This window comes from Helobdella robusta (genome assembly GCF_000326865.2).
Source record: "Helobdella robusta unplaced genomic scaffold HELROscaffold_1, whole genome shotgun sequence".
Taxonomy (NCBI): Eukaryota; Metazoa; Annelida; class Clitellata; order Rhynchobdellida; family Glossiphoniidae; genus Helobdella; species Helobdella robusta.
The window spans coordinates 3,535,602-3,551,453 of NW_008703570.1; the positions used below are offsets into that span (position 1 = coordinate 3,535,602).

Here is a 15,852-nt window from a genome sequence, read left to right on the forward strand (position 1 = left end):
TAAAAATGAAGAAATTAAAGATCAATATTTTTCCAGCATGCAAATAAAAATAAACATGGAAAAAAATTATTTTCTAACCTGAACAACACCACAGGATGGGAAAACTAGACCACCATTGTCTTTTAGTATCAGAAGCTGTTGGTGTAACATGGTAGCTTGTTCTTTCATATCAATAAGTGCAAATCTACACTTGTTACAATCGATTGTTTTGGCAACTTTTCTAACAACCCATCCAGCAATCCAGTTTGAATATTACACATGAATGAATGTATGCATCAAAGTATGTGTGGTAGATTCATCATGAACCTTGTGAAATAAATACCTTGAACATGTATTTACATATGTGTATCTTCTTATTGACATAAAATAAAAAAACTAAATATTAATTGTAGCACATGCAATCAGTAATATATTAATTATATTATATTTAAACAAACATACTGGTTCATCAGTTGATTTTTTCTCCATCATTATTGGTGATTGCATTTCAGATAGAGTATCTGCTTGATCATTTGATAAAAGCTGAAAATGATAAATATTCAATATACTTGATTATGTGATTTGCAGGAACAAATATCTAATTAATATACTAACTATAATATGTTAGTGTCTTGCAATTAATTAATTAGTGATTCATTTTTCATGATGCACCAATAATTAGTTATTTCTTTATTTTAATGTTAATCTTAATGTTAGTTTAATTTTTTTTAAACTATTTAAATTAGAAATTTTTTATTAGTTACAAAAAGAACAAAACCTTTGGAAATACTGCAGGAACTGATGTTTTTTTAAGCAGCATTTTAGAACCTACATTGTAAAAGCATTCTTGTAAAAAATGCCTGCTGCAGATGAAGATATTTTTTCTACTACATAAATTTGTAATATGATTTTTATATTACCTTCCTACTGTATTCTTTGACTGCCATCTTTTGGTAGTCTGGTTTGGTTTTATTATTGTAAAAAAAGCTTAACTATTTTATGTTAAAATTTTACTATTATTATATTAATTATACATACCTATGTAAAGTTATGCCGATATCTTTATAAGAGCCATGACATTTGGATATTGAGCACATGGGCATGGTTAAACTTAATGTATATAAAATAATTAAACAAATAAGAAAATGACAGACGATGATCGGTTAAAAACTGATTACTTCCTTTAACTTAAATTCACTTTTAAACTATTCTATGCATCAAATTTGTTAGATTTACCTTGATGTTATATATATATATGAAAAATGTATGTATATATAACACTTCTGCCATATTCATATTATATATATCCATAGTATGATCATCAGACAAACTACAGCGTTTATCAGTTAGAATATGTCCAGCAACACTGAAAAGATGCACAACCACTGCAGAGCTAGGTAATGTTGAATTTAGTTTAATGAAACTTCCACATACTTATACTGATGGATAGGAAAATAAACTTTCAAAATTCTTAGATAGGTTAGCCAAGTAACTGTTGAGTTCATCAGCCAACACACCATTAAATCAGTAATACTTGTTTTTAATAATGTCATTTTCGTAAATATCTTCTACCATAGAAGTTCTATGTCACTGTCACCTTCTGTAGTATTTTAAATGCTACCAGAGACAGTACTTTTACAAAATTTGCAGTAAAATTTTTATCGTCGTCTTTCTTTAAAATGCCGTCAATAAAGCACAATTTAATAATTTGAGTATTCATATTAAATAATTAATTATACGCAAATCATCTGCGCCTCGTACACAAAAAAAGCTTAAAAAGAAATGGCGTTGACGCGGAAACTAATAAACAATTTTGAAAATAGGGATGAGCAATTAAAAAGATAAACATCAATTCTAAGGAAAAATATATTCAAATAGTTAAAAAAAAGTTAACTATAATAGTTATTAGCTACTAAAAATAGTTAACTAGTAGTTAGTAATTAATCAAAATAAAATAGTTATTAACTACTTTTAACTACTAGTTAGTAGTTATTAACTACTAGTTAACTATTTGTGGTTAGTAACTACCCATCACTGGGTATTTGTCTGTAAAGTTTTTGTTTGGGGGTTTTTGTCCTGTCACCATAATGAACTATAACTGAAATAAGACTTGCATTTAAATTTGCCATTTTTCTAATCATACCATTCTCAATAAAAATATATTTAATTTACTGACAATGTTGTATGAATATTTTATTCTTGCATGATTATGTAGCTATCAGTAGCGGATCCAGACCATATAATAAGAAAATATAAAGGTTCTGTGTAAAATATAGTAATTGAAAAAAATTATATGTACAAAATTTTGAAAATGTTTCATTCACTGGTGTTTATCAAATGGCAACATAATTTTGTCTCATAATTACAAATTTAAACATAATCGATCAATTCAATCGATCAATTAGCTTGTAAAGCGCTATTCCCGGGTTGTTCAACAGCGCTCCTCAATGAGTTTTGAAAACAAATGGGTCTTGAGATCCGCTCTGAACTTCATAACCGATAAAAAATTAGTCAAAGAAGGTGGTAGAGAGTTCCAGAAAAAAGGGCCAGAAAATGCAAATTAAGCACAAGTGTATTTAACAGGAGTTAAGAAGTGAGAACAAGACGATCGTAAACTGGGGCGTTCAGATTCAATTAATATAGCTGATAAGTACTTAGGAAATAATTTAGATTGAGACTTATACATTAATGTGCAAATTTTAAATATTATTTTATATTTTACAGATACCCAGTGCAAGAAAACAATATATGGAGATATATGAGAAAAAAAAGAGGCATGAGCAACTAGGCGAGCAGCAGAGTTAAAAGCTTTACTTAAAGGGGTAGAGTGTAGAATTAGGATGACAATAGTATAGCTAGTTACAATAATCAATCCTAGATAAGACTAATGAAGTAGCAAAAAGAGTATGATCGTCAAGAATATTGAATAGAATATTGTTATATATGTGTGTAATAATTTATTATTAATTATAATTAAAAATATATATAATAATAATAATTTTATTCTATATATACTTGTATATGTATATATGTTTATAATATAATAATAATATTATCATATTCATAATTTTGTCACTTAGTAATCTTTGGTAATCTTCGCCATTTTAAACCATCGTTAAAAACGTAAAAATCGGAGTAAGTTTTTTGTCTGTTGTATATCAAATTCGCTTTTTTATATTTATTTTTGAATTAAAATATCTTTAAAATAAAAAAATCAAATTTGGAATGTATGTTTTATTTTAATTATTTTCGTAATAAATTCCAAAATTTGAAAACTAATAATTTGGTTTTCAATTTTTTGATATGATTTTGTTTGATTACTATTTTATTTTATTTTATTTTATAAGCATTTACTTTACATTCTTTTACAAATTTAATAAATAATAAAGTTAAATAAAATCTTTTGTCAACAATATACTTTTCTGCCTATTCATGTAATTAAAAGTGAACCTAGATTAGCAATATTTAAAATTAGGTTGTTAAAATCTCATATACTTAGAATAAGAATATTAATATGCATAATGTTGCAAATTGAAATTGAAATAAATAAATTGAGATAGAACAGCATATTTATAATGAAAATGTTTTTTAAAAAGATGGATTCATATTTTTATGCTATAATATACTGAAAATATACTGTGATGAACTTTTTTGCCATTGGTAGGAACAAAATTGCACTTTGCAAAGCAGGTAAGGGTTGGGGTAAGGGTTAATTTAATATACTTTAAATGAACAAAAAGTAGTGATGGTTTGATGTCATAATATCAATTCATTTAGTAGATAACTTATATACTGATTCTCCAAGTGCAATAATTGGTTCTTGAAGAAAGCAATTCAGTTCCCTTTTCATTCTTTCTATTGGTGATTCACGCTGCTGGCCTTCACCTCCCTGCAGCAACTATATCTTTAAATGTTTCCCATAAGGACATCTGTAAACAATCAAAAAAAGCAGATTCAGTTTTTACTAATTAAATAATTAATAAAAAATTAAGTAGGAAGAAAGAGATATACTTAGTTTAATTTATTATATTCTCATGAGTATAAGAACAAAATTTATTTGCATTTAACTTCTAAGTTTTACAGTTTACTTCTCTTTATTAAAGTAAGATTTGAAAAAACTCAAAAAATAGATTTTCTATGTGCTATGCAATATGTTCATTGGTCGATTTAAGGTGTCCATTTTTTAACTTACTTTGTTTGGTCTTTACTTCACTAAACTGTTTTTTACTTGTATCTAAGTTTATTATGAAACGAGGCAAAAGGGAGAACCGGTTATAAAAAATTACATGACAAGATAATACATAATCTGAGAATAGTATGAGGGGAATTGTACTTACCTAAGGTTGACATGGATAAAAATAACAATTATCTAAATAAACATGACTACGATTTCAAGATATGTTTATTAAAAGATTGTTTGTATGCAGTCCATTAAACTATTTATCTTTGAACTGGTGCAGTGCATTAAACAGTCTTTCTTAATTAATAGCTTGTACAACACATCAATGGTAACATGCTTGTTTTGGAATTATTTTGTTTCATCATCATGGTCTTAAACTGGTGATATAAAAAAAAATGTGCCAAAAAGTTATTATATATTATTAGTCTCTGCTGATTGAATCAGTAATATTTTATGTAAAAATAAACTAAACAGCTTCTTTTAATTTTAAAGGATTTTTTAAACCGTTGTTATTGATGTTATTTATATTGCAATAGATTTTATTATTGCTTTTAACTTAATTAATTGTCTTTTTTTATTTTATTGAGTTTAATTTGTATTTTATGTCTCCAGATCCAATACCAACATTAAGATGTTAGAAATAACAGTGAAAACTCTAGATGGAAGAAATCGAACCTTCACAGTGAATAATGATGTAAGAATTTTGTTAATTACACTGTACTCTAGTTGGCTATTGACTAGGTTTATGTAAATATCAAATCATGTTCCAACCTCTCATTAGAACAAATTTACTATAGATTTGGAACATGTGTGAAATTAAATAAGGATAACAAGTCTCTTCAATTTTTGTCTTTTATTTTTGCTTAAATCTCACTATATAACTAAAGCTACTTAAAAAACATTAAACATCGGACAATATAATTGTTTTCCTTAGTAAAATTATTCTGTATTAAGGTATTTAAATATGTTTTTTCTTGCTTCATTGACTGAACCTTCAGGCGTTTGAATAAACCTGTGTTGAATCAGGGCGCAAATGAATTTTGAATCAAATTTTGATATTGTGCTAGAAAGTGATTTAAATTCAAATTCTTTATAATTGTTTAATTGTTACAAATTGAAACAAGGATTGTTTCTTTAACATATAAGGTTTCTGTATCATGCTCGCATGAGCGCCTCTAAGGCAGCATTGGGTCTGGCACTTAATAAATCTATTATTATGATAATTTGTTGTTATTATTATTATTATTGTTGTTGTTGTTGCTGCTGTTGTTGTCATTATAATTATTATTAACGAGAATGATGTATTAATTTGAAAAAATAATTTCAGATTACTGTTAGGCAATTTAAAGAAGAAATTGCAACTTCTATTGTAAGTGCAACAACAAATATTTGTTTTACTCATTTTATTTGATGCTAACTAATTTATTTTGAAAATTCTCCTAGGAAATTGAAGCAAATGTACAAAGGTTAATTTTTCAAGGAAGAGTTTTAGCAGATGAAAAAAAAATTAACGATTATGGTTACTGTTTGTTTGTAGAATTAGTCTTTATATTTTACTCTTATGTAACTGAACTGCATCTATACAATGAATCTGATCAACATTTTATCACGAACATACATCCACGCACAAATATTTGTCCAAATTTCTTCTTAGTATGAAAAAACAACTTTTTAGAGCTTCAACTTATTACAATCCTCTCTTCTTGTTCCTAGCCTTTTTAAATATTTATTTTTGCTTATTGTTGATCTTTGTTAATTATTGTTCTTTGTTCATTACTGATTCTAGGCAATATGGTTAAGTGTGGATTTTTGTTGGTTCTTTTTAGCTTTTTCACAATTACATGTTATAATTACATGTTAATCCATGGCTTATCCATTTGATCAAAGGGTCCAGTTGATTTTTAATGTTTGATTAAGAATCATAACTAAACAACGAAATCATTAAGCTCAGATAAACTTTCAACTAACAACAAAAATAATTTTTAAATAACTTGTTAATGTGTGAATATAGGTTATTTTAAAGTTATAATATATAAATTATGGGTTATTTATTTAAAGACACCGATCTCAACACCGATCATCTTTTTGTTGATTTTTATTTTCCAGATGTAAATGGCAAGACCATTCACGTAGTTTTGAGGCCTCCACCACAAGCCAGACCGCCTCCAGCAACTACATCTACCGAGGAACCAAGAAATGCAAGAACTGTTGATTTTGCTTTTCATAGCGCTGTGAGATATCATTTAAACCTTAACTTTAATTTGAATTGAACTTTTCATTGATGCTTTTTAAAATTGATCACAGCATCATGCCGTACCTTCTGTTGATCTGCACCTGCACATGGGCTCTCCCGATGCAAGTGTACAGAGTGAAGCACAAAATCGAATTGATCAGGCCAAAAAAATGTTAAAGTCAGCTAAAGAAACTCTTGATAAAATAGATGTTGGTTGTTATTGTTTCTTTACACAGTTTAACCATCTTAATTTTTTTAACTTTGGCTTCCTAAATTTTTTTTTCCATGGTAGAATCCCAGTGCTGAGATGGTTGACAACACAGTCGTAAGTACAGTGGTAAGAGAAGAAACAAGCTCGAGTAGAACTACTACCACAAGAACCGTAACCACTACAAACATGGAGACAGGACAAACAACTAATGAGACATCAACAACAACAACATCAACTGGTGTACATCACTCGGAACAGAATCAACAACCGAATCCTCCTGAGGATCCTCCAATTACTTCTCTGGCGGATTTCTTTGATGATGTGCTGCTGTTCAATGACACCTTGAATCTACGCATTGGAAGATTTAGGGATATTCTAAGACAGGATAATGGACTTGTTGATTTGGTGAAGATTTGTTTATTGTTGTACATTGTTAATTGAACCCGAAAAATGGTCTGGTTTTCTAATTTATCTTTTTATCTAAGCGTCAAATTGTTTTTCAAGTGCAGATTTTTGGTTTAATGAAACATGTTGACTTAATTTAATGCTTAAACTGTTACATGGTAGTTAAGCAAACTCTCAAACTATTAATTTTTTTCAATTTTTAATTAGAAAACCTAAACAAAAAATGTTAACTTGTATAATGTCTACACTTTTGCATAGAATTTATCAGTAAATTTAATTTTTCACAGAGAAAAATAGTTTTTTAATAGCTGGTTCTCAATCAACCCTTATCTAATTTATCTCATCCTCATAACACATTAAATTTTTACTTGTAGTCCCCAGCAGAAGCAGCTAGAATGAAACGAACATGTGAGCTGACATCGGAAGCAATTCATTACATGAGTCATGTCTACCACAACATCAGTGACTTGTCTGTTGATATGGAACAGGGAGCACCTCGAAGATTGCATGCTCCGGTACCTCCTCCGAGGCAGGCCACTGCTGTCATTCAGCAAACTATACCTGTCCAAGTTTCTGTACGTTTCATTTATTTAAATTGTATTCTCTTACATATTTTTATCTCTTATATTTTACTATATCTCTTTATATTTTACTATTTTACCTTCTTATGTTTTGAGAATGTTCTAGTGATTAAAGTCACCTGGTTGCTCCTTTGCAATGCGTGCAGTGACTGTATTTGAATATGACAAAAAGGATCCCCGCCTATCACATGTTTTGTGTGTGCTGCGTCGTTTAGCACGTTTTTATACACGATGCTTGTGTGTTGTTGATTCTTTTGAACCCAGGAAGTGTGTAATAGACCTTTAACTCTTTAACCTTTATTTATCTTCTGTTTTATTCATTTTATTTCTATTCTTTAAAATTCATCTTCTGTCAGATGCAGAAAATTTTACAACATGCAAAACATTTTGACGTTTATATCTATTTTCTCATACCTCTTTATATTTTCACGCATTTTATGTCTTTCTTTAATGGTTCTTCTTGGATGTTTAAGGTCATGTTACGTTATTGATATTTAATAATTGTTTTTATTATTAGCCTTTTAACTTAATTAAGTAATTTTTAAATAAAAAAATTAATTTCAAAGGCACAATTTAGTCTCTCTCCAATTATGAGGGAATCAGAAACGTCGCCTGCTATGTCAATGACGACATCCACCACAACAACTACTACAACTACACTTGCAGGTGCTAGACCAACTACAACATCAACAACAACTTCTACGACTAATTTTCCACCTGGAGTTTGTCAATTCCTTTAATTACTTACTCGAATTGTTTTTTTTATATAGCTTTAAAAAGGCCTTTTATAAAAATGTTTGAATTTCCAATTTTATGTGGTGAATAGATTTTGCAATGCTTTTTCTTAATAATGTTCAGTATTTGCTCAATTTGTTATTGGATATATTAAGCAATTATATTTAGGAGTATGCATACTGCTGTTAATTTGTAATAGTACTAATTGAGTACTTTTAATCGAGTACAAAAAGTAATAGGTACTCACATATCTGTTTTAAAAGGTAATCACTTACCAGTTAGGATACTTTTTCGAAAACGGGTAATCGAAAACATGTTTTGAGTAATTAACTTAAATATGGGTAATTTTTAAGAGAAATTGATAGTTCACTACATTTTCACAAAAAATTGACACAAAAAGTTTTGGGATAAGCATAAAAAGTCTCCAAGGTTTTACTGGGAACAATAACTGTCGTTAACATTCTTCTTAGTAAGAAATTGGGTAGAAATGAACAGAATAAAATTATTTTATTTGATTATTTTTGAAATGTGGTGAAAACATTAGTTTACTAAAAAGTAACCAAACTCCACACCACTAATTTGTAATGACGTCTTACAAGTTTGAATTAAAATTAAAAAAACTGTTCTATTAATTCTGAATGATTAAAATTAAATGTTCGAAATTAGGACTAATTGTGCAGATTGGGACGCATTTTATTTTTAATTACTTCAATATTTTACTCTTTAAGATCTTCCCACCTGGCATCCCTCAAATTCACTTTGCTATGTCGTCAAATGATGGCGGTTCTATGGCAAGAAGTCAAGCTATGGGGAATCCCATTCCCGGGGGCCACATGTTCGGTATTCCCATACAACCTGGTCAAATGTTTCCAATGATGAATGGCGGATTAATGAATTTTTCTAGTCAGACACCTGGGACTACCACATCATCCAGCACTGCCACAACAACTCATCAATCAAGTGGACCTACATCACCAAGAAGAAATGTTGATAACCCTACACTGATATCTTTGCCGGCAAATTTTCCTCAGCTGGACTTCAATGGCGATCATCCTCCATTTTTGAATGAGAATTTTCTTCAAAACATCATACAGGTAGCTACGAATGCAATGCAGGATGCCTCTCCCAACGCAGGCCACCAAGGTGCTTGTTCATTCATAATATTTTCTTGTTTGTATGTTTTCATCTTGAAAATCGCATGTTTGGAAACGTAGATGGTAACGAAAATATCAGTTTATATTTTTTATTATGTTCTAAATAATTTAATAATTTAAATTGCTTGATCTTAACAATATTTACAGTTGTTCAAAATGATGATGTGAATGAACATTTGAATAGCAATGATTAAGAGCAACAAGTTTCAAATTGTTAGCACATTAAACTTTGCTGATGGCTGCTCTGTTTGCATTGGTAGCATTCTTGTGTGCTTTGAAATTTTTTGAAATTGCTTTTAATAATTGGTATGTTTTGATGGAGGACGAAGAATTCAAATTGTGCAGTTGAATGCAATAAGTTGTAGTTTAGCACCAATTGTAAAAAAATTCCGAAAGAGTTGCTTATATTTTTTAAAAACCTCCTAATTAATTACTGAAGCAAGTGCTGAGTGGAAGGCCAAAAAAGTCCTCATCAAGGACAAGGGCACTTATTATTTGAGAGGCTTGTGAGGAAAAGAACGGTTTTGCAGGTTTAAAAATCATTTCAATCTAATTTGCAGCATTGTCTCCGTCAAAAGATATTTCAAAGTATGTTAAATATTTGAAGTTTGACAAAATTTCATTATGTGCAGCGATCACAGTAAGCAAAAAAGTTTGGGGTATCATTTAACCTAGAAGAAAAAATTCAGTAATTTCATCTATCCATTTCTTTGCAGGTCTACCAACTTTTTCCTTCCAATCTCTTTTCCTCATTAGTCTGTCTTCCCTCATTCTACAAATGTTTCCAAAAATCCCAATTTTCTTTTTCTGACTTTGTCATATACACTTTTCTGTCTTCCAAGTTGATTTCTGATGGTTTTGTTCTTTACATTCTGCCTCCAACTGATTCCCAACACTTTATCCAAAAAAATTCACAGCAGTACCTATAATGTGCCGGTTGAATGAATGCTGCCATATGCACAGTTAAATAGAGGCAATCATTTTATTTCTTACAGACCTTATCTGCATGATGAATGTGGTTAACAACAGTTTCAATAAATTTTCATAATGAACTTGGATAATAGTTCTATTTTTAGCAAATTTAACAATTTCCAGAAAATTTTAGCAAGGAAAATTGAAAATACAAACTTTAAATTGATTAATGCCAACAATTTGGTAGAATTTATACAATACTGTATATATATATATATATATATATATTTATATATATACATATATATACATATATATGTATATATATGTATGTATGTTTAAACCAAATCATTGACGAATGACACCAAAAGCCAAGCGTCTGACTAAATTTGATTTTATTTGCTATAATGTCACTCAACCACGTTGGCATTCAACTGCACATTTTCCAACACACAGACGCGCAAAAACCGCTGCAGAATGCACGAAATATTATTCATAGCGAAAAAATACTCCCTACTATCGCCTGACCTAATACTAATATGTTTACAAATCTGATTGAAAAACTTGGAGGTGTTACAGTTCATGGGGCCGAGGACCTCGATACAAATCGGTAAAAACTCCATCGAGGGAATAGCTCCGTCATACTTCTTGATCTTTTCATCAGATGCCCTGGTTGCAGCCAAACCGCTTTCTTTGCTAGTAAGCTGCACGCCGGCTCTCCAAGGAATCAAGGTACACTCGTCAGGGCGCTTACCATCATGCGCCGCAATGCCCGACGGTTCCTTTAAAACCGGAATTGAAGCCTTGGAGAAAAGCCGGCACTCAAAATTTTTTATGGCTGAATGTCGCTGCTGGCGACCTCCGCCCAAACGACAAACAAGACCATGATGGCCGAGTTCATCCGCGCCGCACCTGCATGTGTATCGACTCTGAACGACCAACCCCAGACGGAAGCCAATGGCTGTCCTGACCGTTTCGTCATCCAATCTGGTACCCACCGACGTATTGGGCAAAGATCTCAGCCAGCCACAACTCGCCTCGCTGGATACTGCCAGCAAGCGAGCCGAGGTCGCCGAGTCAGGGCTTGAGCAAAGCAACTCTTTGAATGTGCGTTTATATGCTTCCTCCAAAATGTTGCCCTGGGAAAATGTATGTATGTATGTATGCTGGATGGTAAAAGACCATAATTAATGCAGTAATTTATGGAATCTACCGAATTTCTAGCATTGGGTAGTTTTTTATTACCTTTCTCAACGTTTCTAACCAAATTCTTGTCATCATTATTTATTTTATTAAGGTTAAAATAATATACAGTTTTCCAATTCATTCTCGAGTGTATAGGACCTATTTCGATTTTTCAATCATCTTTAGCACTTGTTGCAGTTTATATAGATAATTTGTATAACCCAGTACTTGTTGCAGTTTATGGTTAGCAAGAACAAATGCCTTGGTTAAACAAATTCCATATATATATATATATATATATATATATATATATATATATATATATTTATGTATATATGTGTGCGTGCGTGCGTGTGTAATGTTCTTAACTTGTTATTTTAGTGCTCTTATGTTTTGCTTTTAATATTTAATCAACAATTAATTTTTCCAGTTTTCATGATGGGTCCCCAGTCTTTTCTACCTGTCAGCTCAGGAGCATCTAGTTCAACTCATTCAGTAACTTCTTCAACAGTCCCTTTGAGAACTACTGCTGCAACTACAGCAGGAACTCAGAGGTCAACATCCGCTCCTCGGGCTGCCAGCCATAATCGAACTACATCAAATGCATCGAGAGTTGCACGGGAACTACAGAATAATTTACTTCCAGCTTTGTTTGCACCTCCCACAGATCCTTATCTTCCTTGTCATTCGAGACATTTTGCATCACGTTGGCCTCAGCAACAACAACCACAGCAACAACAACAATCACAGCAACCACAACAACAGCGTCAACCTGATACTCAAGCAACCCCCATTGTGGTTAATAAAGCAAAATATTTTTTAGTTTTGTTATTAAATTGATGGTGTGTGTAAAAACTGGTTGCGGTGTTCCATTGATTAGAGACTAACCGTTGAATGCTTTTTAATTGAAGGAGAAAAATGTGAGTGAAGGAAAGAAATTGTGTAATCAAAAGTGTAAAGCAGCTTGCTAACACATGCAATAAGTGTGGTGGTAAAAATGTTATTTCAACTTTTATTGATAATAATATAATTGAGAATGCACAAAAAGTAAATTTAGTATGAAAAGACAGTGTTGTGAGTTTAATGATTTGGTTAAAAATAGTAAAGATAAATTAGAATCTCAAAATTTCATCTTATTGAAGCACAAAAAAGATGCAATTATATTATACAAAACGACATTGATGATGCTGAGTTAAAATCAGTTGTAGGTTCTTGAGCGTCTATTGAAACAGAAAGTACTGCATTAAAATTATCCTTTGGAAAAAAAGATCATGTTGGTAATGTGTCAAAGTGTCAAAATGTTCTGCAGCTGATGTTGTCATTCACCTCCAGTTGATAAACCTTGGTGTTATTTTGTGTTACACTATGTTCAATGAAGATAAAAAGGAAAAGTCTTATGATTCACTGCCATCTACCTCCATCTAATTTCGTGTTAGATTAGATTGAATTGCTAAAAGAAGTTCCTGGCATGAAAATGTGCGTATCAAATAGTGGTTATTCAACAGCCGTACCAATAAAATTTATAAAAACATCGTTGAATTTTTTATTTGTGTTTTATTTGGCAAGGGGCTATGCCTGTGCTATTTAAACAAATATATGAGATGAAGATAGATGAGAATGTTTATGTCCAATGTATTGTGTGGAAAATCAAATTGGTAACATTAATTTATATTAATTATCTATATACCAGATTATCTTTACAAACGTTTTCAGATTGATAGTTGTTTTAAACATTTATAAATTTTTTTTTTCTATTTTACAAGCTGATAATTTGAATGAATGATGTTACAGGTTTTAAACCTTTTTATTGGGACCTAATGATACTCTTGCATATTTAGTTGTATTGCTGGAAGTTTTTCTCAGAAATTGGCTCTAACTGACATTTATTGCAACAACTGTTTAACATTTGTTATTAGCTGGGGTCGTTCGTACAAATATTGGATTTTAATAATGACATTTGTTGAACGCAACCTGGTTATATAAAGTTATTTCAATCTTTCTTAGTATTGAATAAATTGATTTTTTAAATCAGAGTGTAGAAGAGACACTGACAGGTCTAGTGACCAACCTCATTTCGTCATTGAACCCTAACAGAGGTTCCTTAGTTTATACCAACTTTTTATGTGGTTTAGTAATTTGTTTAAACAGTTGTTTCGTTTCACTGACGTTCAATTAAAATTTTATTTTTTTAATATCAATGCCTAAGAAATTTTTTAATTTGAAATGACGTGCTGAATGTTTGGGAGAGGAAGAGCATATTAAATTGTTATAAACAAAAAAGACACATATTGTGATGTGATGAAATGAGGATATTTCATGGCTAGTTGTGAAGATATTTGAGAAGTTAATTTGCTATCTAGCGGTGTATGTTTTTTGAGGATCATGTTTGGCTACTTGATTTTGTATTGACTCATGGTTTAGTTTTGCAGATGTTTCAAATGTTATCGCCGATATCGTGAAAAATAAATAGGCATGGCATTGTTTTTACCAGATAGTTGCTTGTTATTATTATTAAACAGTTGACACTTGCCTGGCAAATATCCTCATTTCAGTGTTGTGTATGATTTCATTCTGAATTATTATTAGTAAAGATACATCACTTGAGAACGTTCTGCAGAAATATTTACCCGAATCGTGTACTATTTTTATTATTATTTTTGGTTAAATTATTTTATTTTTAGGAAGCCATGCCTCAACTGCAACGGCTGCCACCATTTTGAACAGCACTCAAGGCCAGCAGGAACGTGAGCAGTTGGAATCTCAGGTATCTTGCTTGTCACAATAACTTGCTTGCAGTGATTTAAAGCACCTGATTTTGTGTGCATTATAATCAAGGATAATAAAGTTACTAGAATGATAGGTCCCAACAAATTCATATTTTCTTAAGCATTACAAGTTGCTTATAACGTTATAGTTTCAGTGGTATCGCCGATTCTTTGAATTTAAATTTTTATTTGTCTTCAGATAGCATATTATGTAATGATATTTCATTTTTAGATTTTTGGATATTATCGCCCATATTACAACAAATCCTAGCTTCTCTTTTGTATCATGTGTCAATCTTCTTCACAACTGTTTCAAAACTTCTCAGTGTGTTGCATGTTATTTTTTCTTGGATTTATTTTGGAAACATAGAAATTTTATTTTACTTCAACATGTCATTTGAAATTTTTTAGATAATTTTACTTCTTTTTTTAAAATAGATTTCTGGATTCGGATTTCATTAAATATATAATTTTTACAATTTTTTTAAAATTTGTTCTTTTCAAGTTCTCTATGTTGGTTCAGTATCATTGTAAGTGGTTTGTTGATTGTCCAACTATCAATGATATTTTTGAATCAACATGTTAGGACTCGTCCAGGGCAAGTTCTCAGCAGCAAGAACAGCAACAGATTGCTCATTCCCGTCTTACTTCATTACTTCAAGGAACTCTAGATAGCTCTTTCAATCATAATGATGAATCAATTGCAGATTTCTTCAGATCATTGGGTCAAGATTTCAATATCGAAGAAGAAGGTAATTTATTTATTTTCCTTGTTTAATATTCACTTTTGAAGCATTGAATTTTATTTTATTATGTTTTTTTTACTCTCGTTGAAAATAATTTTTATAACTTCGTTATCACAAAATTTATCAATAAAAAAGTAATAACGCTTAAATTTAATTGAAAATAAATGTAAACTTTTTAGCCAACTTGCTTATGTATTTTGTCTGCTCGAGGCTTATAGTTATGAATCTTTTAAAATTATGCTATTTATATTATTTATTGTCAGGATTGTTTTCTGACCTGTTTGCGATCTTGACTCGTCAGCTGACCATATCCGATTTCATTGTAATATTCCTTGGTAACCATCAGCCAATTAGAAAATTGTACAGCCCACTGAAATCTTTTGTGAGAGATAAGATCTTGGAGGGAAAAGAGGGAAGCGAGGAAAACATTAGAGCAGCTGTTGAAGGCATCCTCAATAATTTTCACGATGACATCACAGAAATGGCTGTTGGTGCATTTTTATTGTATATTTTTTACCATTTTCATTATCATTTCTTTTCTCTCCTTTTGGATCTTTTAAAATTTGTTATAAATACACTTTTTCATGCTCAAAATCTCATTTATAACTTAAAAATATTGAAATTATTTTTAAATTTGATCATGGCGTTTGGTCTGTAATTCATATCTTTAATTATATTGATCATGGGAAAAAGTTCCAATTTATAATACAGGGAATAGTTGTGGCAAGAGATGACATTGACTTTGCAGCATCCACCAGAAGTTACC

General features: G+C 30.6%; 4 protein-coding genes across 4 annotated transcripts in view; 2 read left to right on the forward strand and 2 right to left on the reverse strand.

The window, feature by feature from the left end:
* Positions 1–1,082, reverse strand: part of HELRODRAFT_158712 (hypothetical protein) — a gene marked incomplete at both ends in the record, with an annotated part of 2,927 nt that extends 1,845 nt beyond the window's left edge. Inside the window, 4 exons of the mRNA XM_009010712.1 lie at positions 79–135; positions 442–522; positions 900–966; positions 1,018–1,082. Coding sequence (XP_009008960.1) covers positions 79–135; positions 442–522; positions 900–966; positions 1,018–1,082 — 270 coding nt within the window. The remainder of the gene's footprint in view (positions 1–78; positions 136–441; positions 523–899; positions 967–1,017) is intronic.
* A 250-nt stretch (positions 1,083–1,332) lies between these two features.
* HELRODRAFT_187805 (hypothetical protein) lies at positions 1,333–9,988 on the forward strand (the record flags this gene model as incomplete). The annotated part of the gene is made up of 11 exons (XM_009010713.1): positions 1,333–1,376; positions 4,772–4,853; positions 5,487–5,528; positions 5,603–5,678; positions 6,266–6,390; positions 6,464–6,601; positions 6,685–7,008; positions 7,383–7,577; positions 8,156–8,255; positions 8,991–9,467; positions 9,918–9,988. 11 exons carry the CDS (start codon positions 1,333–1,335, stop codon positions 9,986–9,988), a joined length of 1,674 nt encoding a protein of 557 aa, XP_009008961.1.
* Positions 9,989–10,800: 812 nt separating this feature from the next.
* Positions 10,801–11,668, reverse strand: HELRODRAFT_158714 (hypothetical protein; the record flags this gene model as incomplete). The annotated part of the gene is made up of 2 exons (XM_009010714.1): positions 10,801–11,172; positions 11,636–11,668. The coding sequence occupies 2 exons, from the start codon at positions 11,666–11,668 to the stop codon at positions 10,801–10,803; spliced, it is 405 nt and encodes a 134-aa protein (XP_009008962.1).
* Positions 11,669–12,013: 345 nt separating this feature from the next.
* Positions 12,014–15,852, forward strand: part of HELRODRAFT_187806 (hypothetical protein) — a gene marked incomplete at its 5' end in the record, with an annotated part of 10,536 nt that continues 6,697 nt past the window's right edge. The window contains 6 exons of the mRNA XM_009010715.1: positions 12,014–12,373; positions 13,608–13,671; positions 14,257–14,339; positions 14,927–15,092; positions 15,347–15,573; positions 15,798–15,846. Coding sequence (XP_009008963.1) covers positions 12,014–12,373; positions 13,608–13,671; positions 14,257–14,339; positions 14,927–15,092; positions 15,347–15,573; positions 15,798–15,846 — 949 coding nt within the window. The remainder of the gene's footprint in view (positions 12,374–13,607; positions 13,672–14,256; positions 14,340–14,926; positions 15,093–15,346; positions 15,574–15,797; positions 15,847–15,852) is intronic.